Source organism: Colobus angolensis, unplaced genomic scaffold (assembly GCF_000951035.1).
Source record: "Colobus angolensis palliatus isolate OR3802 unplaced genomic scaffold, Cang.pa_1.0 Scaffold9, whole genome shotgun sequence".
Lineage (NCBI taxonomy): Eukaryota > Metazoa > Chordata > Mammalia > Primates > Cercopithecidae > Colobus > Colobus angolensis.
In genome coordinates this window covers 1,749,235-1,774,936 of record NW_012122931.1, presented here as the reverse complement: position 1 = coordinate 1,774,936, position 25,702 = coordinate 1,749,235, and the positions used below count along the sequence as shown (strand labels likewise).

The following is a 25,702-nucleotide window of genomic DNA, read 5'->3' as shown; positions in this document are numbered from 1 at the left end:
AGGTCAGAAATCTGGTATGAGTCTAACTGGACTTAGGTCAAGGTACCAGCCAGAGCTGTAGTTCTCACCTGGGGCTCACTGTCTGTTGGTTGAATTCATTTCTTCTCACATTTTCCATGGCCTCCATCTTTGAGCCACCAATGCTATGTCATGCTTAGAAATCTTTCTGACTTCCTCTTCTGCCCTCAGTCGGGAGGGAACTCTGCTTTTAAGGGTTCGTGTTATTATTCTGGGCCCACCCCGATAGTCCAGGTTGACCTTTCTATTTTAAGGTCAATTGATTAGTAATCTTAAGTACATATGCAAAGTCCCTTTTGTCATATAATATACATTCAGAGGCATGACAGCAGCAGGGTAAAGATCATAAGGGTCAAAATTCTATGTGCCACAAGCAGTAGAATAATATACCATGAAAGGACAATATGCCGGCCGGGCGCGGTGGCTCAAGCCTGTAATCCCAGCACTTTGGGAGGCCGAGATGGGTGGATCACGAGGTCAGGAGATCGAGACCATCCTGGCTAACACAGTGAAACCCCGTCTCTACTAATAAAAATACAAAAAATTAGCCGGGCGAGGTGGCGGGCGCCTGTAGTCCCAGCTACTCGGGAGGCTGAGGCAGGAGAATGGCGTAAGCCTGGGAGGTGGAGCTTGCAGTGAGCTGAGATCCGGCCACTGCACTCCAGCCTGGGCGACTGAGCGAGACTCCGTCTCAAAAAAAAAAAAAAAAGAACAATATGCCATGACCAAACCAGTTATTATAGGAACAAAAGATTGGCTTACTATTATTAATATAATTTATAATATCAATATGTCAAAAAGAGAAAAAACAATTTTAAAGGATGCTGAAAAGCTCTTGATAAAATTCAACAGTAACAAGAGATTTTGAATCATGGAGCTATACTTTAACTTCATACGAATTATATGCACTTCAAACCAAAAGCCAGTAGCACCTCAATGTCAGCAGTACCAGGACAGCCCTTATGGTCAGGAAAAACCACCCTGTCGATCATGACACCCTGTTCTGAAAGTACTGCCCAACAAGAGTAAAATAAAAAGTATAAATATTGAAAAGGAAGAGGCAAAAGGATGAGTATTTGTAGATGACATGATCATCTACCTGAAAAACCCAAGAGAATCAACTGAAAAACTATCCAAAACAGTAGGAGGATTTGAGAAGGTGGCTGGAGTATAAAATACATAAGCCAAAATCAATGTCTTTTCTACACTCTTGAAAACCTCACTTAGAAAATATGGAATGAAAAGATCTTACTATAATATCAATAAGAAGAACAAGAGATAATATACCTAGAAATAAAATAAAAAATGCGAGACCCAAGGAAGTGTTGATATTTTCACTAGAAGCAAAGACAGGATATAGCCATGTCAAACTGTAACGGGTTATATTAGTCCATTTCACACTGCTTTAAAGAACTACTTGAGATTAGGTAATTTATAAAGGAAAGAGGTTTAATTGATTCACAGTTCCACATAGCTGGGGAGGCCTCAGGAAACTTACAGTCATGGCAGAAGGTAAAGGGGAAGCAAGGCACATCTTACATGGCAGCAGGAGAGAGAAAACAAATGGGGAGGTGCCACACTTGAAAACCATCAGATCTCATGAGAACTCATTCACTATCAAGAGAACAGCATGGGGGAAACCGCCCCCATGATCCAAACACCTCCCACCAGGTCCGTCCTTAACATGTGGGGATTATAGTTCAAGACGAGATTTGGGTGGGAACCCAGAGCCAAATCATATCACAGATCAATTTGAAAATCTAAGGCAATTCCAGCTAAAATTTCAATGGCAGTTTCTTTTTGCACATGATAAAATTATTATAGTGTTCAGTTGGAATAATAAATATATAAAATAGACAATAAAGATTAATGAGAGGGCCTTGTCCTGCATTGACTATTGAAATATAATATATGACAAAAGTAAAGCAGTTAAACAGAGTGGTACTACTGCAGAAATAAACACTCAGACAAGAGAAAGTTCAGACACAGGCCCAGTATATTGAGAGACTAAACACACAGTTTTGATGATGGTCAGACCATATGTAAAAACAGAACTGGAACCCACAACCTGCGGCAACCTGCCCAGGGAGTCAGATCACAATCTCTGCAGCAATCAACCCCAAAGGGCCAGGACTTGATCAGGAATTGAGAGCTTCCCTCATTTTTGCCACCATTTGCAAGGTAGGACCAACCAGAGAAAGCCAAATATGTTCCCTTAACCCGTCACACAGGAGGCCCCGCCTCTAGTTAGCCCACCCAGCTTCCCCAAGCCAACAGCCTCCAATTGGGGCACGGTAGAACCGAAGCCTTTCCCACCTTCCACTAGAATGCTGTCACCTCCGCTGCCTGTCTGTGAGTCTCTGCCAAAATGCCAAGCAATGGTGGCTGACCCCTTGCTATTGCAAGCTCAGACTAAATAGCATTTGCTTTCACTTGGGTGGGCTTCATTGCTCTCCACAATATATATAATTGTGATGAGCTCTCAAGTTCAAGCTAGTAGAGGGAAGACAGAACATCCAATGATAGTCAACAGTCCGAACAAATGGTTAACCATTTAGGAAAAAAAAAAAAGGCGATTCATACTGCCTACTCACATCAAAATAAATATCAGTTGCATCAAAGATTTAAATGTAAAAATGAAACTGTAAAAATAGTAAAAGAAAACATCAGTTGATTTGTATAACAATTTCCCAAAGAAGGCAGGACTGATATTTATTACTGTTTTACTGATGAGGGTCCAGCAAGGAGAGTGAAAGCCAGTATTTGAACCTAAGCCTGACTCCTAGTCCACCGGGCAGATGGGGTGAGTGGGAATGGGGGTGACCAGGAGACATTCCACTTCAGGAACACGTGAAGGCTTGTGTAACCTGGACCCCTTCAGCTGAGCCCTGGAAGGGGGGTGCCCAGGGGCTTGGCCAGGGCTGTGGGCTTGGCTGAGGCCACTCACCTGTTGGGATTGTAGCCCAGGCTCTTCAGCAGGTGTGCCTGGTCCAGGTCCCGCGGGACGCCGTGCAGCACCCAGCCTTTCTGGATGCAGTCCTGCTGGTCCAGACGCTGGCTCAGCACCTTCATGAGGAGGCTGTCAGGAACTGCAGAGAAGGGGACAAGTGAGCACCCTGCTGGCCTGTAGCCCATGGGTCCTGGGTTTCCTGACCTTACTTGACCATAGACTGAGCTGCTGAAGAAGTGGGTCTAGGTGGAGCCACTTGGACAAGGCTGTCAGTGCCTATTTCCCAGGTCCCTCCTCGGTCCCCAGCAACAGGGCTGCGTGAGACAGGAAATGCACTGGCTGACCTTGACCTCAGTCTTTCCCTTTCCTGGACAAGACACCATCCCCACCTGCAACCCAGTGAGATGTGAGCAGCTGTCCCCTGTCTTAGTCCGTTTGGGCTGCTATAGCACAATCCCATAAACTGGGTACCGGGGAAGCCTAAGATCAAGTCAGATTCAGCGCCTGGAAAGGGCCTATTTTCTGGTTCACAGGTGGTGCCTTCTTGCTTCATCCTCACCTGGTGGAAGAGGTGAGGAGTCTCTCTGGGTCTCCCTTACACGGGCACTAATCCCATCCACAAGGGCCCCCGCCCTGTGACCTCACCACCTCCCAAAGGTCCCACCTGAACCATTGTCTTGGGGATTAGATTTTAGCATATGAATTTGGGGAGGACACACTCAGACCACAGCACCCACTATGGGCCCAGTTTTTACAGCAAACACTTTTCCTGGAAGCACACCAGCCCCAGCTGCAGTTTCAGTTTTCCTCAAATGGGATCGTGCCAGTGCCCCCAAAGCTCTCTGCTAGTCTGTGATGCACTAGCAACCTCCACTCCTCTCTTTCCCCAAATTCTCCAGTTTTCCCCTCCTTGATGCTTAGAATGAAGTCTCTCCCAAGAATCACAGAACTAGTTATAACCAAAGACTGAAATAAAGTCCTATGGAGAATGAGATATTGAGAAGCCTCTTGTTTACATTGCGGCAATTGACATTTTCCTGAAATTCATACCTCTCTTCCCAGACTCATTAAATGTCCTATGTTGCTAATGTACTGCGTTCTAGCAATTTGCACTGCATTTCCTGCACTTTGCACTCATTTTTCCAGAAATACTTGGTAAATATCACCATTGTTTGCTATGACTGTGGCCCCGATTGGAACTGGTTCCTAGGGTTGTGGTGGCAGTGAGTTTGGCAGTTTCTCTGGAAGCTGCCTGGTTACCCTCCTACCGACTGCCCAGGGGTCTGGCAAGAGGGCCTGAAGCACACATTTGAAACCTTCCAAAGGGCCCCCCAGGCTGACAGCCAGGTGAACATGGAAGGAAGAGATGCAGAAAAATCACTACTAGCCGTTTCCCCCTGTGGCCGTGACTTGCTGGGTTACTGCCCTTGTCACCAAAAAACCATAAACCTAATTCTAAGCAATCTGCATTTCCCTGAATGTGTTCTCTCTCAAGTCCTTCATCCTTTCTTCCCCAGTCCCCAGGAAAGAGCAGAAAAGGGTTTTGCTTTCACGAGAACATCTGGCTACCTAGCACGAATGAGAAGTCACTTCAGCGAATCCCACCCCTTCCCCTGCTTCACACCTGCCGTGGCCCCCCAGTGCTCTGAGGATAAACCCTTCCCCTGCTTCACACCTGCCGTGGCCCCCCAGTGCTCTGAGGATAAACCCTTCCCCTGCTTCACACCTGCGGTGGCCCCCCAGTGCTCTGAGGATAGACCCTTCCCCTGCTTCACATATGCAGTGGCCCCCCAGTGCTCTGAGGATAAACAGCAGTCTCCTCTCCAGGGCAAGGTCTGCGCCCCGCCTTCCTCCAAGGTGAATCTTCCCAGCTTGCACCTCCGTTCACATGTGCCACCTCCTCCATCCGGAACACCCTTCTCCCACACCCTGCCTGGGTCAGCCTTCAAACAGCCTCAGGGCCACCATGGGATGTTCCCTCCCCAGGGAAGTCTCTGAGGACAGCCCTCAGCCTGCACTTCTCATCCTCCCTCACTTGCCACCCTTGTTATCACAAGGGTACTTCTCTCTGGGTGATTCTTTCTTTAATGTCTGCGTCTCTCTCATGGGTGGGTCCCATCAGAACAAAGGACCATCTCTCTCCCACTTTTCCCTGCCTAGAACAATGCCTGGCACATAGTAGATGTTAAATAAATAGAAGGCTTCTCTTTTTCAAACGCTTCACTGCAACTAATCAACTCTGTTAAAACCAACTTGAGCAGACTTTGGGGAAGCCAGGTGGTAGAAAAGAGAACATGGGCTTGGGGCCTTCACAAATCTAGGTCTCATCTCAGCTCTTCCCTTCCTTGCTGTCTCATCTCCAGGCAGTCTATCACTCTCTGAGTCTCAGCTTCCTATCTGCTGAAAAAGGATAACAGGACCCATCGTGACCAGCTCACACCACATTTACAATTCCAACACATAGCTGACACTCAGAGGTGGTGGCTGTTACTTTCCAATTCAGGAGATGTGTGTGGGGAAGTAATGCTTCATGAATATTTTCATGCTTGCCGTGGTCAGGGTGTCTCAGCAAAGACTGTTGGCACCTGGGATAAAGGATGACAGATTAAGAACAGCCTTGGAAGTTAAAGACAGAGACCGCCAGAGAGACTCAGGGACCTCTGCCCCAGACATCTGTTTACATTCAAAGGGCTGTAAACCTAGTGACCTCCTCCTCCTCTCCTCTGAAGGAGTCGGTTCCTTCCAGGGTAAAGCTCGGGAGGGAGCTGGCATGTTGTCCCGCATAAGCTCCAAGAGTCACAATGTTGGGGCTCCCCTCCTGCTATAGACCCCCTGTACACTCGGGGTGCACTTGGCTCTTTCCACATTGCCTGTGAGGAACTGGGCGAGGGGAGCCAGCTCTGAGATTACTGTGTGAATGAATATGGTCTGTCCTCTGATCCAGAGACCTTACGTTTTCTTGCCAGGATGAATAAACACTGATTTAAAACAATGTGGGGTAAGAATCTGCCATAGAGCCGGGTGCGGTGGCTCAAGCCTGTAATCCCAGCACTTTGGGAGGCCGAGACAGGTGGATCACGAGGTCAGGAGATCGAGATCATCCTGGCGAACACAGTGAAACCCCGTCTCTACTAAAATGCAAAAAACTAGCCGGGCAAGGTGGCGGGCGCCTGTAGTCCCAGCTACTCAGGAGACTGAGGCAGGAGAATGGTGTGAACACGGGAGGCATAGGTTGCAGTGAGCCGAGATCGCGCCACTGCACTCCAGCCTGGGCGACAGAGCTAGACTTTGTCTCAAAAAAAGAAAAAAAAAGAAATACAATGAAGTTTTTGTTTTTTGTTTTTCTGTTAGTTAACAAAGATTTCTAGAGAGAATTTCCCAACCTGCATCAAAATTTAAAATGTACATGTCTTTTGACCCAGCAATCCTACTTCTAAGAACTTGAACCTAAGAGACAATATAATAGCCCAGAGGGGAAAAAGATGTGTATACAAAGATGTCCATTTCAGTGTTGTTTATAATAGTGACAATTGGAAATGATCTAGAATGTCCATCAAGAGAGGACGGATTAAATCAAAGAAGGTACATCTCTGCAACAGAATATTAGACAACCTTTTAAAAATAATCTCTATATTAACTTGGAAAGAGATCTATGACAGGTCGAGGCAGAAGTCTATGACAGAATGAGAAAAAAGCAGGTAAATCAATGACTTGTATATATGGTCTAATTTAAACATATATTCATATCTAATTATATTAATATATATACATATATACATGCTACATACACAAACACACACACACAGAGAGAGAGAGACAGAGACAGGAGGGAGAAGGGTGGCCGCCACTTGATGCTCCATGAATCGGACCCAATCCCTCTGCTCATGGAGCCCAGGGTGGTGGAGATAAGAGGACCCGGATGTAATGCAGCACAAACCTGGCAGGAGAGCAGAGGTCACAGAAGTAGGAAGTGCTGGGGATGCTGGAGGCAGGGAGGGCCAAGTTTCCAAAAGATTGAGGAAGAAACGGAATGCTCACACCGGTTCCCACCTGGAGCCAAAACCCAAACAAACCCCTCTCTGCAGGAATCAGGAAACACAGGCTCTGCAGTTAGCACTTCCTGGAAGGCCTCATCACAAGGGCACATCAGTAACAGCTGATGTAGTATCTGTTGAATACCTGCATTCCCACCCCAACCTCCACCCCACGAAAGCAGGGATCCCCCTAGTAGGGTCAGGCTCATTGCTATACTCCAGCACCCGGCACAGTACTGGGCCCATGGAAAGCACCTAATAAACACGAAGGGACGGAGGGAGGGAAGGAAAAAAGGGAACCATTTCCAAAAACCAGGAAGTTCTTTAGTTCCTCAAGTGTTCATGGGCCAGAGAACTTAAGGATTTTTCTCACCAAGCACTGAATCAGGTCCTGCGGCAACAGAAAATAACCAAAGGAGACCCTTCCTCTCAGTCATTCCATTCATCTCTACGTGATCACCCACTCGCCAATTAAATATGCAGCCAAAAGAATGAGCACTAGCACCTGGGGTTTGCTGGGAGGGGTCTCTGGGGTAGGAGAAGGTGGTTCTAGATGCAACAAGGGTAGCCACAAGCACGTGAGGCTCATTATAGGAGCGATGGGTCCCACAGGTTCATTATTCTATTCTCTCTACTTTTTACATGTGTTTAAAGTTTTCCACTAAAAATGTGGTTTTTTTTTAAAGGAAACCATTTAACGCCTAAAATAGGTTGAAATGGCCCCTGTGAGAGACTGTTCCTAAAGTGACAAAGGACACAATGACTTGCCCCCAAAGGCCATGGACGGCTCTCCCTTTCGGGGGACCAGCAGTGTGGGTGGCCTCCGGCCGTCCTGTAACTCCATCGGTTCCGGAAGCTCTGCCCAGAAGCCTGGCATCACGGGCATTTGCCCACATCTGCCTGTGTTAGCAGTCCTGTGAAAGCTCCTCGTTTGAGTCCTTTGACCTTTTATACGGAACAGCAACACATTTTTGCTCACAGTTCCTCAATGGGGCTGCGTGGCTAAGGGGCTGCACTGGTCCTCTCCCAGCGCACAGGGATCCCGTGTCATGGTAGGGCTCTCCCAACTGGGTCAAGACAAGCAACAGACCCCACTGGGTGCTGCTCTGAGGCTACCGACCTTTCCCAGTCAGCATCTCTCCTCAGTGGTGGCACGCGGGTTGAGGGGTGAGGGGCGAACCCTGAAGACGCCGCCTTTAGTGTAATTGCCCCAAACCCCACCTGTGTCTCCTGTCCCAGCCTCTCTGAGGCTCCGTGTCTGTTTTTGTTTGGTTTTTCCTGTCAGCTACAGACTCACGTTTCCAGCCCCACGTGGTCTGATCAGCCAGCTTAGCACAAAGCTGAGAAGGAGCTGCTCCTTGGTTCACTGCGCTCTGCCAGAAGTTTCGAGTCCCCTTGATAGTGCTGTCCATTTACCCTTTCTCCTTCTCTCAGATAGAGATTTTTCAGTGTGGTCTAAAGTCTTTCACCATTAAGTCGATGCCTCAGGCTTGATTTCTGGGCTTGACAGTTAACATCTCACCCTTCATACAAGCTACCGCCAAGGGCTACCTCTCTGGAATGTCCTGTCAACCCTAAATTTAGCCAAGTGCAAGATATGAGTATCCCATTGTTTCATAACGCCACACCACATGGTTTCATTTTTTTTTTTTTTTTCCTCAAGATCTTCCATAAAAGATGGCAGTCCTCGAGTCGACCTCTGGGTTATTAAAATCTCAATTCATTTATTCCCCGCGGGGCTGGGTGTGCCTGGGGCTTGGCATGGGGGTAGATGAGGATCCATGGTGGCAAGTGGGATGCTCCCAGCTCTCCACCCCCGACCGCGGGCCCGTGGCCCACCCTCCTGTCTCAAAGGGGAAGGAGTCCTGTCTAAAGGCCCAGGATCCCATCGGGCTCCCTCCTGCACAGCAGTTCCACGTCTCGGGACAGGAGTCCCAACACCCATGAGATGGAACTGTGCGGCACTGACTCCTCCTGGGCTGCAGGTCTGGCTTCAGTCACCCTCAGTCACATGCAGCTCCAGAGCCGATGGGTGTGAGCAGGAAAGGGGCCGGAGAGCACACCAAGACCAGCTTGCAGTTTTCCAGCAGGCACCGGAGGCCCCTCCTGCTGCGCCATGCTGCCGCCTGCTGTCCGCACTGCACCGCAGAGCCAGCCCTGCAGGGACCTTGGCTTTCTGCCCATCAGTTATTGTCCCTGAGGCTGTTGAGGGAGAAGATATGAGGGGCACTAAGGTTGCTGGGGGTGGCACACAAAGATAGGACAAAAAGTGGAGAAAAGGAAATGGCTCCTTCAGCCAGTGGCTTAAAGGAAAACACATGCCGGGAGGCTGAAGCAGGAGAATGGCGTAAGCCTGGGAGGCGGAGCTTGCAGTGAGCTGAGATCCGGCCACTGCACTCCAGCCTGGGCGACAGAGTGAGACTCCGTCTCAAAAAAAAAAAAAAAACACACACATGCCAAGGTTGATTGCTAGACCCGTGATAAGCTGTGTGACCCTCCTTGGCACCCTAGGGCAAATTGGAAAGAGCTGAGTACCTCCCCACACACCCTTGCACATGCCCTGCACACACCACCCCTCCATGCACACTCGTAAACTCTCCCACACACTACATACATGTCTACACACGACACCTGAAACACTACAACACACAGGCACGTGCACACACACATGTGCTCATGCACTCAGCTACACCCACACACACATGACACACCCCACACCCCTACAGCCCCCCACATGCACAACACGCACTGTATACCCACCTATCCACACACAGTACACGAAGCACACAGCCTCATTACACAAACACATTTAACAAACACACCTACATACCTACACCGCACCCACACTCCCTCTCCTCATCCCTCATATTCGCTTCAAGCTGCCCCGTGTAACTTCTTTCCTTCTTCAAGCCCTCCTTGAAATTGACGTCGGCCAGGCGCGGTGGCTCACGCCCGTAATCCCAGCACTTTGGGAGGCCGAGGCAGGCGGATCATGAGGTCAGGAGATCGAGACCATCCTGGCTATCACGGTGAAACCCCATCTCTACTAAAAATACAAAAAATAAGCCGGGCGTGGTGGCGGGTGCCTGTAGTCCCAGCTACTCAGGAGGCTGAGGCAGGAGAATGGTGTGACCCTGGGAGGTGGAGCTTGCAGTGAGCCAAGATCGCACCCCTGCACTCCAGCCTGGGCGACAGAGGGAGACTCCATCTCAAAAAAGAAGAAAAAAGAAAAAAGAAATCGACGTCAAGGCGAGCATCAGTGTTCATGGGGGGAGGCCGGCATTTGCTTCTCTTTCTCCTCCCAGCACAGTTCCTGGTCCCTGGGTCCCCGGGTCCCACCCCTCCTGAAGGGGACCCAATAGGATCCAGGAGGTCCAGGGAATCTTAGAAAAGGAACAGGCCTGTGGAGGAGGAAAGGGGGTTGCTTTTGGTTTTGTTTTTGATTTCCATTTCACACAACCTGGTGCCTGAAAGAAGCGCGGCTTGCATCCCGCCAGGGTCTTTACTCTAGGCTGCTGGGAGGTTTGCCTAGGCCCTGACTTAATTCAAGGAAAGTTGAACACCTCCCATCTCTGGAGGCCATCACTCTTGGGATGGCACGGATTCCCGGCAGCTGGGCCTGCAAGCTCGTCTCGCTGCTGTCGCCGGAAATCCTGCGTGCCCTGAAGGCCCCGCAGCGCCCCAGTGCCAGGACCTGGCGCCAGGTGTTTCCGTTGGAGAAGCCGTTTGTTTGTTATTTACTACCACCTGCTGGTGGAACACGGGTTCTGCACCCCGCAAATGAACGCTGCCAGCAACGCACAGAACGTTTCCAAACCTGGAGAAGATAATGAGGAGAAACCAGTATTGTTCCATCGGCCGCACCCTGCAATTCCTAAGGGAGGGTAAGGTCCACCGGATCTAGCTTGCTCTTTGGTAAACTCAAGTCACTTGCCCCAGACAAACCCCCATTTGGCCGGGCCTTGGTTCCCCAAGTAGGAGATGAAACAGACACCTTCCACGGTTTCCTTAGATGCCAACATTTCTACTCTGATACCTCTGCTGCTTAACAACATTTAAAATTGCCTGGCAGACAATGGTGCCAGGAAATAATAATGTTTTAATATTGGATTTTCTGTCAAGTCCAGAGAAGTAAGTACATCAGCCCTGGGTGCCCTGCAGATTAGGAGGCCACGTTGTGCCCCTCCTCCGAGGCTTGGAGAGGGCCACCCCCACTTTCTGTCACTCCCTGCCTTACCATGTCTACTCGGGCAAAAGGCAAAGACAACACTGAGGAGCCCACATGGCGTTGACATATCTACCTGAGGGGCAGAGATGCCCAACAGTGAACATTTCGGTTTGTCCCCTTTTTCTTTTTTTTCTTTGGAGACAGAGTAGTCTCACTGTGTCGCCCAGGCTGGAGTGCAGGGGCGCAATTTTGGATCACTGCAACCTTCACCTCCTGGGTTCAAGAGATTCTCCTACCTCAACCTCATGAGTAGCTGGGATTACAGGAGCGTGCCACTAGGCCCAGCTTATTTTATTTTGTATTTTTCGTAGAAATGGGGTTTCGCCATGTTGGCCAGGCTGGTCTTGAGTTCCTGACTTCAGGTGATGCGCCCACCTCGGCCTCCCAAAGTGCTGGGACTATAGGCATGAGCCACCACGCCTGGCCAGTTTGTCCCTTTCAAATGAAGTTTTAGGTGACAAAAGAGACCATTCAAAAATAGACATTCTTCTATAGACAACTGGTACATCACTTAGCAAATCAGTAAGACTTCTTTATTAGAAAAGCTCAGCTAGCCACACTGTGCAGAATGATTTGATAATTCTTCTTATTTTAAAGTACACTTTTACATCTTTCACTGGAATATGAAAGTATCTGGGAAAATGAGCAGAGGTCAGCTAGTCTGTGTGTGAACTGGATTGTTTTAAAGTATGATGTATTCACTAAGTGTACACTGCAGATCAAAGAGTTTAAGGAACACGATTTTCCTTCCATTTTAATGAATTCAGGGCTTAGAATCAGTTTTTTTCTCCCACATCTCAAGAGCAGCGAGGATGCCATAGCCCACACAATCTGTGAGAAGAAAGTCAGCAGCAAGCAGAACCATGAGCCCAGTGTTCTGGGAGGGAAAAGATACAATAGGATATTACTCACCAAGCATGTATGCTAGAGTGCATATGATGAGCCTGGCCCTGTTCTAAGCCTGTCTTTGTTCTAACTCAAATATTAATTCATGTAGTTTTCTCCCTACGAAAGAAGTAGTCACAGAATCCCATTTTACAGATTAGAAAACCAAGGCACAGGAAGAGGAAGTGACTTGCCCACAGCCATACAGCTCACAGGCAGTGGAGCTTGCATTTGCATACAGCCAATCCAGCTCTGGGGCTGCTTGTTGCCACCTGACTTTTAGGAGGAGGAGCACTGTGATCATGAGGACTAGAGGCCCGAACTCTGCCCTGCAATCTGCATTCCACTTACAACCTGCCTTTGGGCGACTCATTTTACCTCCTAGCCAGGGCTTCCTCCTCTTCATGAGGACAGCATTGGGCTCCAAAGCCACGGAGGTATTGGTAGGCTCCTGTGTGGCGCCCGATGTCACCTGGGGACCCAGCTCCTGAGGGCTGCTTAGGCTGTGGCTGCTTCCCAGGCAGGTGGGGCAGCCCATCCTGAACAAAACTGAAATGCTCACATTCAACCTTCCCTGGTGTGGGAGATTAAAGATGGCCACGCCTTCTTGCTACTCTTCCCAGGGCAGGGGGCTGGAGGGGTCCGGTGTCTCAATCCCCTCCCTGGAACCTGGGCTGGCCCCAGTGACAAACTCCATGAATAGAATCAGACAGAAGTGTATGCTGGGGTATCTGCGGTGAGGTCATGGGATGCCTGGCCGCTGGCCCCACCTTCCACCCCAACCACGGCCGCCCTTGAACTCTGTGGAGTGCTTGTGCCAGGAGCAGCCAGCCACCATGTAAAAAGGCAGGTGAAGCCAGCCCCAGGGAGCGGCTGTGAGGAGGGAAGATGCCTGGCCAGCCCCAGCCATTCCAAGCGTGCCCTCCCAGGCACCAGGCATGGCGCTGAAGAATCTGTCTTGGACACACCATCCTGGCAGATGCAACGTGGAGAAGAACCAAGGAACCAAGCTGACGCCAGAACTGAGATCCAGATGTAAGTCCCGGGTGAGCCAGCCCAGCTCTCTTAGGCAGTTCAAGGCAACCCACCTAAGCCCAAGTCACTACAGAGCACAGTTGAGGCCTCCTTGCCATGTCCTGCCCCAAACCCTGACCCACTAAATCAGGAGCATAATAAACTCAGTGTCATTTTATGCCATTAAATTGGAGGGTAGCTGGTTAGGCTACAAGAGATAACTGGGGGACATACCCAAGACTGGGTAATTTACAAAGGAAAGAGGTTTAATGGACTCACACTTCGGCGAGGCTGGGGAGGCCTTGGGAAACTTACAATCATGGCAGAAGGGGAAGCAAACACGTCCTTCTTCACATAGAGGCAGCAAGGATAAGTGTAGAGCGAAGGGGCAGAGCAGCGGAAAGCCCTTTATAAAACCATCGGATTTTGTGAGAACTCACTGTCATGAGAACAGCATGGAGGTAACCACCCCCATGATTCAGTTACCTCCCACCGGGTCCCTCCCACGTCATGTGCGGATTATGTGAACTACAGTTCAAGATGAGGTTTGGGTGGGGACACAGCCAACCATATCACGGAGCATCAGAGTAATGCAAACTGGAGCTCTGTCAGTTCCCAGTTACCGCAGGGACCGGGTCCCCAAAGCTGGTGGTAGTCACAGGAAATAAATAAATATAAAAAATCCCCCATATATAAAGTATATTCACACCCGACAGGACTTGCTGTGAGTACCATTACTACCACTAAGATGATGACGATGGCAACTCCATTCTTGTTCATAATCATGGTGAGTAGTCAATGATTGTAACCAGTGACCACAGTAAGTAATTAGTGAATTACAGACACAATTCCCTTTATACAGAGCAAGCCAACAAATGGGATCCTAGGAAAGCTCACCTTACTGATAGGAAAACTGAAGGGAGCTCTGACGGGGTGCATGACTTGCCCAGTAGCACAGCTGGGAGGAAGCAGAGTCTGAATGGGAACCAAGTCTGTGTGATTCTGAGCCCTGACCTGTAGCCACAGCCCCTCCCATCTGGGAGTGACAGTCACTGGCTTCCCTTCTAGAAACACTTCAGGCTGCATGCTGCCCCCTGTGACCTGTCTGCTGTTTGTTCCTTCAAGACGAATTCTCTGGACCGGCAGGGTGGTTCACGCCTGTAATCCCAGCACTTTGGGAGGCCAAGGCGGGTGGATCACAAGGTCAAGAGATTGAGACCTGGCCAACATGGTAAAACCCTGTCTCTACTAAAAATACAAAAATTAGCTGGGCATGGTGGCAGGTGCCTGTAGTCCTGTTACTCAGGAGGCTGAGGCAGGAGAATCACTTGAGCCCGGGGGGTGGGGAAGGTTGCAGTGAGCTGAGATCATGCCACTGCGCTCCAGCCTGGTGACAGAGAGAGACTCCATCTCAAAAAAAAAAAAAAAAAAACTAACTCTCTGAAGCCACTGGGGCTGCCCATGGAGAGGGGCCTCACCCAAATAGAAATGCAGGCAGCAGAGGGCAGCATCTGGGCCCTGGGTGCTGGGGGCAGGCTGGCCTGGGATTGTCCACACCACGGGGACCCAGGTCAACTGCCACAGGCTCGCTCTTCCACTAACCTAGCTGAACTCCTACCATGAGCCCTGCGGGAGCTGGCTCCTCAGCCCTGGAAGCAGCCGGCCGAGCAGACAGCGTGAGCAGAAACAGGGGGATCCTGGGGTGGGCAGGTCCCAGATGAGGCCATCTCGTCTCCCAGTAAACCAACCAAAGACTGGGAGGAGGTCAGAGTTCTGCAATGAAGATCGTGGATGGGGTCAATCAGAGGAGGTCTGCGGTGAGGGTGAGGAGGAGGAGCTCCCCTTCCCCTTCCCCTGCCTCCCGCATCCCCTGCTTCCCCAGGATCTTCCCAGGGAGGGGGTGGGGGCAGGTAGATCCCTCTGTATGCCAGGAAGCCCCTTCCCTCGCCTCTCCCCCTCCCATGTCCCTCTGCTCCCATCTTGCTTCTTCTGTCGGGTGTGCCCTTGTCACCCAGAGCAGCAGCGACAGGTGTGAAGCTGCAGGGCGTGGCGCCCGCTTCCCTCCCTCCGTGTCCGATGAGGCTGTGCCAAGTTCCCTTGCACAGGAAACCTCAGAGCCAGCTTCTGGTTGACAAACCCCAGCAAGTCCCACGTCCCCGATCATAGGTGTAGAGGCTGCAGAGGGTCACTGGGGCCGCCTCTTCCCCACCCCTCATGTCCTGCCCCTGCCTCTGCAGGCCCCGCTCACAGCCCAGTGAGAAAGAACCCGTGTCAGCTCCCGTCAGGCGAGGACGTTCCCAGAGGGAAACAGGCTTCAAGCCGCACCTGCCGTTGGGGGGTCTGTGAGGGGCAGGAGCACAGCTCTAGGCATGCCAGGGGCTGCCCAGACAGCTACACTGAGAGACCTCCCGACTGGAGAAGGAAGCCCGGGGCCTCCAGGGTCAGGCCTGTCAGAGACAATTTCACAGCTGAGCGCACTGGAGGTTTGCTCTTCTCTGAAGCCGTTGGGGCCGCCCACGGGGAGGGAAACGCTTCTAGAAGCTCTGGTCAGAGCAAGGATGACTCTGTGCACTCCGGCTCTCCTTGGACTCCCCAGAAATGTCTGGGCTGGGTTTGGTTTCTTTTTTAATCTGGATGCCTGACACACAGCAACACCCGACATTCAGCCCAACAGGAAAATCTGGCTGTGCCCCTATGGTGGCTCCAGCCAGGCGACAAGGAACAGTGCTGCCCCCACTCCGGCAGTGCCCATTCTTCTTGGGGAGACAATGTCGTCGAATGGATGCATGAATGAATCTGGCATTACTCACTGCCTCAGTTTCCCCACTGGACTAGCCATTGAGCAAAGGCGTTTTGACCTTTTGGTGACGGGGCTGCCCCCTGGCAAAGCATCGTTGTCATACTGGAGAGAGACAATGCACACTTTCAAAATGGAAGTCTCATGTACAAAAACCGAGGAGAAGGGCCCTCGGGGGGGCACAAACCTGTTGATAGGCAAAGGTGCTCGCCCTTCCTCTAACTGTCCTCATTCCCGGGCCCTCCAGCCCCCAGAACGCAAACAACACTTTCACCCTCCCGCTCTGCTGGGCTATCTTGGCCACAGCCTTCTCTCGGGCTGAAAAGGACTCCTACCTAGTTTCCATAAGGAAATCTTTGTAGCAGTCCCAGCGGAAAAGTCAGAAGTTTGACTTGAAAAAAGGAGCTACTTCAAAAGCATTGTCAGACCGAGGTGAGGGTTCCTTTAAAATGCATAAATTACAGGGGCATCCATTAATCCACCTCTAGGCCACCCTGCAGCAGGGGGCTCTGGGCTGGGGGTGCCAAAGGGGCAGAGGCCAGCACACCTGGGGGAGGCAATGCGAAGGAAATCCACATAGGAGAAGAGTAAATTAATGTGTTTATTACTTACTGCTTGGTGCGTGTGTGTGTGTGTGTATGTGTGTGTGTATGTGTGTGTGTGTGTGTGTGTGTGTAGAAAAATGAAAGAAAAATGTAGAGTTTTTTCAATAATAAAAAGGGAGTTGCACTGCGGGGCCCCTAAAGCTTGTGAAAAATTAAACTCGACGGATTCAAACTGTCCTATTTCCACTTCAAAAGAGAAGAGGCACTGAGCTCTTCCCAACTTATCTTCAAACGCCCAGCACCCTAGAAAGTTTCTTTAAAAAAATAAAGGCTCCTGTTCCCCCAAGCACTGTACCGGTTACTGTACCCACTGTCTCTCCCTCTTCTAATTATACCCCTGTGAGTCTATTAATCAACTGGTAAATTATTTAGAGAGTCATGCGCTGTCTTCATCGAGTACAAACACACCGCATGCAAAGGCTTGCTGGAAACGGGCAGAGGGTCCCTCAGGGTCTCCCCTCCACGGGAAGACAGCTTGCAGCTCGCCGAAGCTTCTCTGCTAAAAACAAGAAATAGCATTCCGCTTACCTCCTCAGATGGGGAGATTTACTTTGTCTTTCAACTCAGCAACTCTTTGCAAGTTTTTAACAAAAGAGAAAAACTGGTCTATTGTCGATCTTTAGTGTGCATTTAGTGATGGGAATATTAATTCCCCCTTAAAAATGAAGCACTTTGGCTGAGCTCTGATCCATGCCTCCTGGGATCTGGACTCACGGAAGGCTCTTGAAAACACATAATCATCCCAATTGGGGGCTGCTTTGGCTTGTTTGTATTACGATGGCTGCATTTGCTAGGGAGGTCTCATTACCAGAAAGGGTGCAAATTAGCTTCTTGAAACTCTCTCAAATCTCCCGCCTTTTCTCGGGTTCTATTAGGCCATGAGGGACCTTTCCCAGCAGAAATATTTAGGAAATGTAGGGATGTGTGGGAGGGGCACAGGTAACAGTTCGATAATGATCTGTCTTCCACATCACCTCTTCTACATACCAGGGCTTTCGCTTTTAGGGGAAACTCATTACCAATTAAATAGCTGTTTTCTCTCACGACAATAAGAATGGGATATGTCTGGTATGTGCCAAGGAATGTGAGCCTTCCTATAACAGAACTGCTTTAGCTGTTGGGAGATGCTGGCGGGCCGGGGCCACAGGGGCAGCTGCCAGTCAGGAGCTCGTTGTGACTGGGCTGATAAACCAGTTGGGCAGGTGTCGCAGAGTGTATGGAGAGACAGGAGATGTGAAAAGCTAGAGTCTGACTCAGAAGCCCCACTGCTGGGGAGGTGGCGTGGCTGGCGGGCTCCTGACCATGTAGTTCCAGCACGTTCCGAGTGCGCTGTGAACAGGCTGAGATGAGCATCTCGTGCACCTGGAGCAAAGACAGAGCCCAACAAGGACAAGACCCGCCTTCGGCTGTTTTTAATCTCCTCCCTGGATAGCTACTCTCCAGGGGAAGTCCAAGCAACACGCGAGAACAAGAACAGTTTCCTGGGCCAGGGCAGAAGCCAGGCCTTCTGGCTGAAGAGCCGGCATTGTATCATTAATTAGGCCTAGCAACCTGGAAGTAGGTTATATCCTACTTATATCCACCATTAACAGTCCCTGGACCCTAATTTATGGCTGAAATTCTCATGAGAAATGCTAAAAATAAAGCAGTGCAGACTTCAGACTTCTTTGTGTTGGGTGAGCCTGAACAACAGAGTGAGGCCCATGAGCAGGGATCGTTTTATATTAAGTGAAAATGGGGAAACAACATTCCAAGGGGCAAAGACAGAATATGGCCAATTTCCTTGGGAAGCTCTGGGCCTCCAGAATTCAGAAATTTCAAACACCCTTTGGTAGGAATGGAGCTGTGATGAAGGAGCTGAGGACGTCATTTGGCGGTGGTGGCCACTGTGGGCCACCGCTGATTTAAGCAGAGAACTGAGATCTAGTAGCGCCTTTGCTTGGGTTCCGCGAGGAAAGAGGGCATCTGCACACACTGCTGTAGCACACGGTGGCGATGGAGGCCGGCGGCGGCAACCATCTCATTTTAAATGATACAGAAACAGCTGAGAACGTCTTTTTCCAAAAGCCCAGGATCGTTTTTACTTATTTTGTACTAGTGTAAAAGTGACAGGAGCTCCCTGGCAACTAAGGCTGCATGATTTAAGCTCGACCCTGTGTATCGTATGCAGAGCAAACTCCTGGTGACTTTCATGGAGGTTGCCTGTATAAAGAACGCCACGTGTGGAGCCCTGGGGAATAAATTTGTTCTGTTCACTGCAGCTCAAGTCGGAACGAGTTTAGGAGGTCGGACCTATATATTTCAAAGTCCAGGCACAGAATAAGCATCTCCCCAGTCCTCTGTCCACAATGCCTGGGATCAAGGGGTTGAAGATGCGCTAAGATGGGGCCCTGGGGTCCTTTGCCCAGGAAATGTGGAAAGATGGGAAAACAGCACAGTTATTAATTTTGCTGCTGATTCGAAAGAAGGAGGTGTTGGCAGCACCTGTGAGGACAAAAACAGAACTAAGTCTGCAGAGGTCACGGCTGGGACATAACATCATGAGGCCTGGAGTGGGGTAAGAGCAAGAGGCTCCACGGGGAAAAGATGACATCTGGATCTGTTCGGCTGAGCCGGTGACGGTGGTGAGCATGACCGTGAGGGTGGCAGGGATGCACAATAACAAAAGCTCGCATCTCTGGGGCACGCAGCTCCAAGGTGAGTGGAGAGAAGGCACAAGTCTGCAATGGCAGGGGTCCCAGTGAAAGACCAGCAGGGGACCAGCAGCCGGGAGCACAGGCAGGGTGGAGTTCCCAGGGAAGGAGGTCCAGTACCCACGAGGGCAGTGAGGGGGTACCCAGGAAGAGTCTACAGTGCCTGGCTCGGGGAGTGGTGAGGATGGGATTTCTGCACTGGTGGCTAGATGGTAGGGTGTTCTGGCAGTGACACCTGCAAGCTCAGCGATGATAGGGGCCTCTGCCCCATGGTGATGAGGTCTCCATGTCTTTACAATGATCTCATTTGCTGAGCTCCTGAACCTTACAGATGAAAACTCCTAACAGGCAGGGGAGTGACTGGGTACTTTCCTGTGTTCCCAGGAATGCTGCTGGCACCCAGTACAGACCTAGGATTGAAGAGGGGAATCTGGAATGTCTCCAAGGACTCCCCAAAGGTATATGGGGGAGCAACCAACCAGCGGCTCCTCTTCTGGAAGTTCTGAAGGCCTCAGGGGATACAGCAGCATGTCCTCCAGTTTCAGGAGGGCCCTTCTAGCTGCAGGGCAGTGTTGGGAAGCTGAATTCCACTGTTCCCTTCACCCTGTGGCCTCCCTCTTCCCCAGAGCGGGGAGTCACTCTGAGACGGGCTGAGCCCCTCCGGTTCTGCCTTCTCCCGCTGGCTGGCCTTGGCCCGCAGTGCATAGGAATTTCCTTCCACGTCTGCCCCCACTCGGTCAGGGCTCTTTCTGGGGCAAGCGTGGGGGCCCGCCTCCCTGTCCCCACCACTGGGGTATGGCCATACAACGGGTGGCTTGTCTCCAGGCCTGGCCTCGGAGGGGCATGTGAAGCCCAACTGTGACCTGGGATCTCAGCCACATTATCCATTCTATGCTCTCAGCAAACTCTGAGGTCTGTCTCCTAATGGGTTCAGAACTCAGGGTATGGGGAAGGGATGTGGTTAATCACCACCCCTTGAGCCCAAACAGTGGGGTACACCTGCAGGCTAGGGGACCCCTGAGTCACAGATGTCACCAATGCTCAATGCTCAATTCGGGAAGGAGGGGGCCTCAGCCAGCTGGGCTTATTCAGAAATAAGCAGGCTGTGGTCGGCTCGGCAGAGTCTCCCTGTTCAGGCTGACCTTCCCTTCAAAACCAAATTCTGCGGAGAATCATTTAAATTTTCTTCCTGTTTCAGCCGGCAGTGAAGCAGGCCCCTGCCAGACCTGGGTGGTTCCAGCTCTGCCAGCCGAGCGCTTTGGTTTTCTCCGCAGCTTCTCTACAGCCCACTAATGAGACCCTGTTAGTGGTTATGAATGTAAATGCATTCTTTGTTATCCCTGCAAGATCAGGATTAGTGAAATGACAGAATTTATTGCTTCCGCTAGGGAGGTACGATATTGGTTGTTGTTGTGTCTTTAATTTTGTAGGAAGAGTGAAAGTATAGAGGTACATTGTCTAAATAAACAAAAAGCTGTGGAAGAAAAAATTTAGCATGAAACATTGAAGATCGAAGTGATCCGGGTCTCACTAACTTTATAGAAAATTGGGAATTGTGCCATCAGCCTCCTTTGCGTCCCCCAAATACAAAAAACAAACACAAAAACGACTCTGTGCTTGGACCACCTTTGAAAGGTCTCTTGGGTTTGCTTTTAGTGGAGGATGAATTAAGCCGGCTCTGTACAAAGTTGATGTGCTTTGATTCAAGCAAATTCATTTCTGCCTCTTGAAGAGGAAGTAACAATGGGTCCCATTTACTCAAAAGATACAGTTTGAATAAGTCAATAAAATGGTGCCCATATCTGATGGTTAATTAAGGATCTGTAAATGCCCAACTCCCTATAAGACGAGGAAGATAAGACTGCTGTCAAATGGTAGGAGAGAGGAGGTGAGGAAACCAGAAGGCCGAGTGCTCCATGACCTCATAAAAAAGCAACACCCTCATATGACCTTCTCAGTGACCATGACATCCCACGATGCCCGAGAACTAAAGGGCTGTGAGGAGTCACTGTTCTCTTTCCAAACAATTGCTAAAACTACCAAATTATAACGTGACTTGAAACATAGAGATAAAACAAAGAAAAAGTAATGGAAAACTGTAAACAACCCTAATATGCAAAGAGCACTGACAAACCAATCAGGACCAAAATATAGCTTAATTGGAAAATGGGCAAAAGGAAAAACAGTTAACAGGCCAAGGCTATAGAGAGGCGGTTCACAAAGATAAAATACATATGACCAATTGTCTTATGAAAATACGTTCAACTTTACCAACCTCACCGACAATCAGAAGACCACAATGAAAAATAAACACATCTTTTGTCGCCTAACAAAGTGGCAAAGATTCACATGGCTGGCCATGGTAGGCAGAATAAAACCTCCCAAAAAGATGTTCACATCCTAATCACTGGCACCTGTGAATATGTTCCCTGATATGGCAAAAAGCGCTCTGCAAATGGGATTAAATTAAGGATCTGGAGATGAGGAGATGATCCTGGACTGTTCTGGGTCATCCCAAGGGTCCTTATAAGAAGGAGGTAAGGGCCGGGCACGGTGGCTCAAGCCTGTAATCCCAGCACTTTGGGAGGCCAAGACGGGTGGATCACGAGGTCAGGAGATCGAGACCATCCTGGCTAACACCGTGAAACCCCGTCTCTACTAAAAAATACAAAAAACTAGCCGGGCGAGGTGGCGGGCGCCTGTAGTCCCAGCTACTCGGGAGGCTGAGGCAGGAGAATGGCGTAAACCCGGGAGGCGGAGCTTGCAGTGAGCTGAGATCCGGCCACTGCACTCCAGCCTGGGCGATAGAGCGAGACTCCGTCTCAAAAAAAAAAAAAAAAGAAGGAGGTAAGAGGGTCAGAGTCAGAGAGGGAGGTGTGACAGCAGAAGCAGAGGTCAGAGAGAGAGAGAGATTGGAAAATGCTACTCTGCTGGCTTTGAAGACAGAGGAAGGGGCCATGAGCCGAGGCATGGAGATGGCCCCCAGAAGCTAGAAAAGGCAGGGAAGTAAATCCTCCTGAGCACCCCAGGAAGAAGCACAGCCCTACTAATATCTGGATTTCAGAACTTCCGAACTACAGAACTGCAAGATAAATCTGTGTTGTTCTAAACCACATTTGTTACGAAGCAACAGAAGACAAATACACTGGCAATACCCAGAGATGGCAGAGACAGGCAGGGAATGAGCATGTGCACACTGCTGGTGGGAGCGTACGGCAGTACAGCATCACCACTGCCACATCGCCACGGACTCAGGCCTCAGTGTATCCTAATAAGATGACAAGGGCTGTTTCTCCATACAAGAGTGTGCGTTTTAGTATTATTGAAGGACTGTAAATCTGGAAACCACCTACATCTTTATTTTTGTCATTTTATATTTTGAAAAAAATTCAAATGGACAAGGAAGCTGCAAGAAGAGTCAACGAATTCCTGCAGACCCTTCCCTGGGATTGGCTGATTGGCACGGCCTCAGCTGCTCGGCCATTGTCTCTGTTTCTGAACCACTAGGCTTGTTAGTGGGGAATTAACTTACCTTCCAGACATACTATGGAATACTACCAGCAACTACTTGAAACTATATAAATTAGGTTAATTTGGTATCACATTCACTTATTTTTTAAAAGAATCTTTAGGGTGCTAATCCCCACCTCAGTAAATGGGAATTTGGAGAGAACTGGAGAGAAATTATGCTTGAGGATGCAACAGGTACTCTACCATTGCTGCTGCTTGCTACTGCTGTGACCTTTTTTTTTTTTTTTTTTTTTTGAGACTGAGTCTCACTCTGTCACCCAGGCTAGAGTGTAGTGGTGCAATCTTGGCTCACGGCAACCTCTGCCTCCCGGGTTCAAGCGATTCTCCTGCTTCAACCTCCCAAGTAGCTGGGACTACAGGCACCCACCACCACACCTGGCTAATTTTTTTTTTTTTTGTATTTTTAGTAGAGATGGGGTTTCACCATGTTGGCCAGGCTGGTCTCGAACTCTTGAGCTGAAAACATCCACCTGCCTCGGCCTCCCAAAGTGCTGGGATGACAGGGGTGAGCCACTGCACCCGCTGGGATGATGGACAGGCCACCGCACCCAGCCGCTAGGTGGATTTGAAGAGCAGCAGCTGCCCTGTGGCCTCCCAGGCCCTATGCATGTGGATGAGGGCTGCTTCTCAGGACAACCTTGCAGGAAGGTACCTCTATCTCCATCCTGTCACCGGGAAGCCTGGGGCTTCAAGAAGGGCAAGGTGGTTTATTGGTGCCACATGGCTGGTGGAGGCAGCGCTGGAATCTGAACCAGACTGGGAAGCATGAGAGCTCGTGCTGGTTTTCACCCTCCCTGGTGCCTCCTACCTCCACCTCATTCTGTGGACCACTGCAGACACCCAGGACCAGCCCCGCTCACTGCCCTGTGCCTACACAGATCATTGCGTCTGATGGCTCCTACTCCACACACTGGAACTCCGCCCCACGGACTAGGACATCTTAAGGAGGGACTTGGGAGGGCCGGCCCGGACATCTCCCCGGGAGTCCCGCTCAGCGGATTGCTGGGAGGACAGAGCCTATTTTCATGTGCTTCCTCATCAACCTGCTCCATCTGGAAAGTGGTAGGAGAAGGCCACAAGCTTCCACCAGGAGGGTTCCTAGCCAATGCCCACACTGCTCACTATAATGGCAGCTGCTTCTGGAATTCACTTTCTTCACAATAAGCACGTGTGTACATCACACTTGACAAGTGGGTGCGCACTGATTGCTTGGAGGAACTCCAAGGGGAGGAAGGTGTGGGTGAGTGAGTGGGAAATTCACTGCCCCAGGGAAGAGACACACGGAGGATCAGAGAAGCCCAGCCGCCAACTGGCTGTGTGGCCTCAGCAGCTCAGTCCCTTCTCTGTGGCTCCTTCGTGGACTCAGGAAGCCTGACTAGAACGCTCCCAAAGGTGCCTTTGCTGCGGGTCAGATCCTAGGAATGCTTTCAGCCTGTGGATCACAGAGGGCACCTGGAAAGAGGATCTGCTCCTGCTTCCCCCGTCAAACAGGCAAGCACCTAACTGCTGAGGACCAACGCCGGTCAACACTCACATCCGCAAAGCTGTCTGAACCTTCTGGCCTCTGAGTGCTGATTAAATTGGAATATTTGCCCACAGTATTTTTACATTCCAAACAACAAAGGATGTGGGGGCAGGGGGTGGTGGCTCACGCCTGTAATCCCAGCATTTTGGGAGGCTGAAGCAGGGGGATCACTTGAGCCCAGGAGTTCGAGACCAGCCTGGGCAACATGGAGAAATCCCATCTCTACAAAGAATACAAAAAAATTAGCCAGGTGTGGTGGCATAGACCTGTAGTCCCAGCTACTTGGGAGGCTGAGGTGGGAGGATCACCTGAGCCCAGGAGGTTGAGGCTGCAGTGAGCTGAGACTGCACCACTGCACTCCAGTCTGGGTGACAAATTGATACCCTGTCTCGAAAAAAAAAAAGGATGTTGGGAGGTCTGTGGCCTCTCCTGGCTCTCAATCTTAAGTGGTACCAGTTATGAAAAGCAAACAGTCTTGGGAAATAGGAACAGTCTAAACCATCAGGGATAACCCCCACACACCCACAAACTCACCTCACTGGGAATCGGGCTCAGACACCAAGAGGCCTGACCAGAAACAGGCAACAGAGCCTTTGCTTACAAGAAAACCCAATTTCCATTTCCCAGCTGCTCTCCCCAGTGTTGAGCCCCTGGATGTTCAGAGAGCCGCACAAAGAGAAAGTTCTCTCTGCAGCCTGTAAGGTCGTGACAGTTAGTGGGAACGTGGCCTACCTGCCATCTCCTTTTCAAAAAACGGCCGAACGAGCTCGCCAAACGTGGTCCTGTCTGCCACAGCCTCTTTCAGCAGTTGCCCACAGCAGACTGAAGGAGAGGGGAACAGAAAGGCACCCATTAAATTTTAAATAGGAGGAAGGATGAGAAAAAAAGAACCCCCAGTGCGGCCTGCTGGGGGAAAAAAAAAAAAAAAGGTCACTGAAAAAAGCATAAAAGGGTTTCTCTGTGTGTGGGTATGTGTCCAGGTAAAAGTAAATATCAAAAAGGAGCCGGGAAATAAAGAAGAGGGAGAGGTGGAATGAAAAGGAATGCATTTGGCAAAGAACACATTAAAAATGGACGGCGCGGGGAAGACACTAACGAGGATGTTGCCCACAGAGGAGCCCTGCAGGGCCTCGCTGCACCTGGAATTGCTGTGCGGAACTCGGCGCCCTCCGGGTCGCTGCGGAGGATCAGCGTTCCGGTGGAGGGCTGCTCATCTCTGAGCAATGTGCCTCAAGTGCGTCCACATTCGCACCCTTGTTACACGGAGAAGGGGTGGGGCATGTTGCTTCCACGGCCCTTCCAGCTGGCAGGGCATCTCCACGGGACGGTGGGGCCACATAATAGGATAGATTCATATTTCAAGTGGGCTGACTCATCATTAAAAGGCACCACGTGGCGGTAATCCCAGCACTTTGGCTGAGA

At 50.3% G+C, this 25,702-nt stretch overlaps 1 protein-coding gene across 1 annotated transcript in view; it reads right to left on the bottom strand.

The window, feature by feature from the left end:
* AK8 (adenylate kinase 8) overlaps positions 1–25,702 on the bottom strand; it is a 176,573-nt gene that overhangs the window by 78,894 nt on the left and 71,977 nt on the right. The window contains exons 10-11 of the mRNA XM_011931163.1: positions 25,013–25,102; positions 2,966–3,107 (exon numbers count right to left, since the gene is read on the bottom strand). Of these exons, the coding sequence (XP_011786553.1) occupies positions 2,966–3,107; positions 25,013–25,102 (232 nt within the window). The remainder of the gene's footprint in view (positions 1–2,965; positions 3,108–25,012; positions 25,103–25,702) is intronic.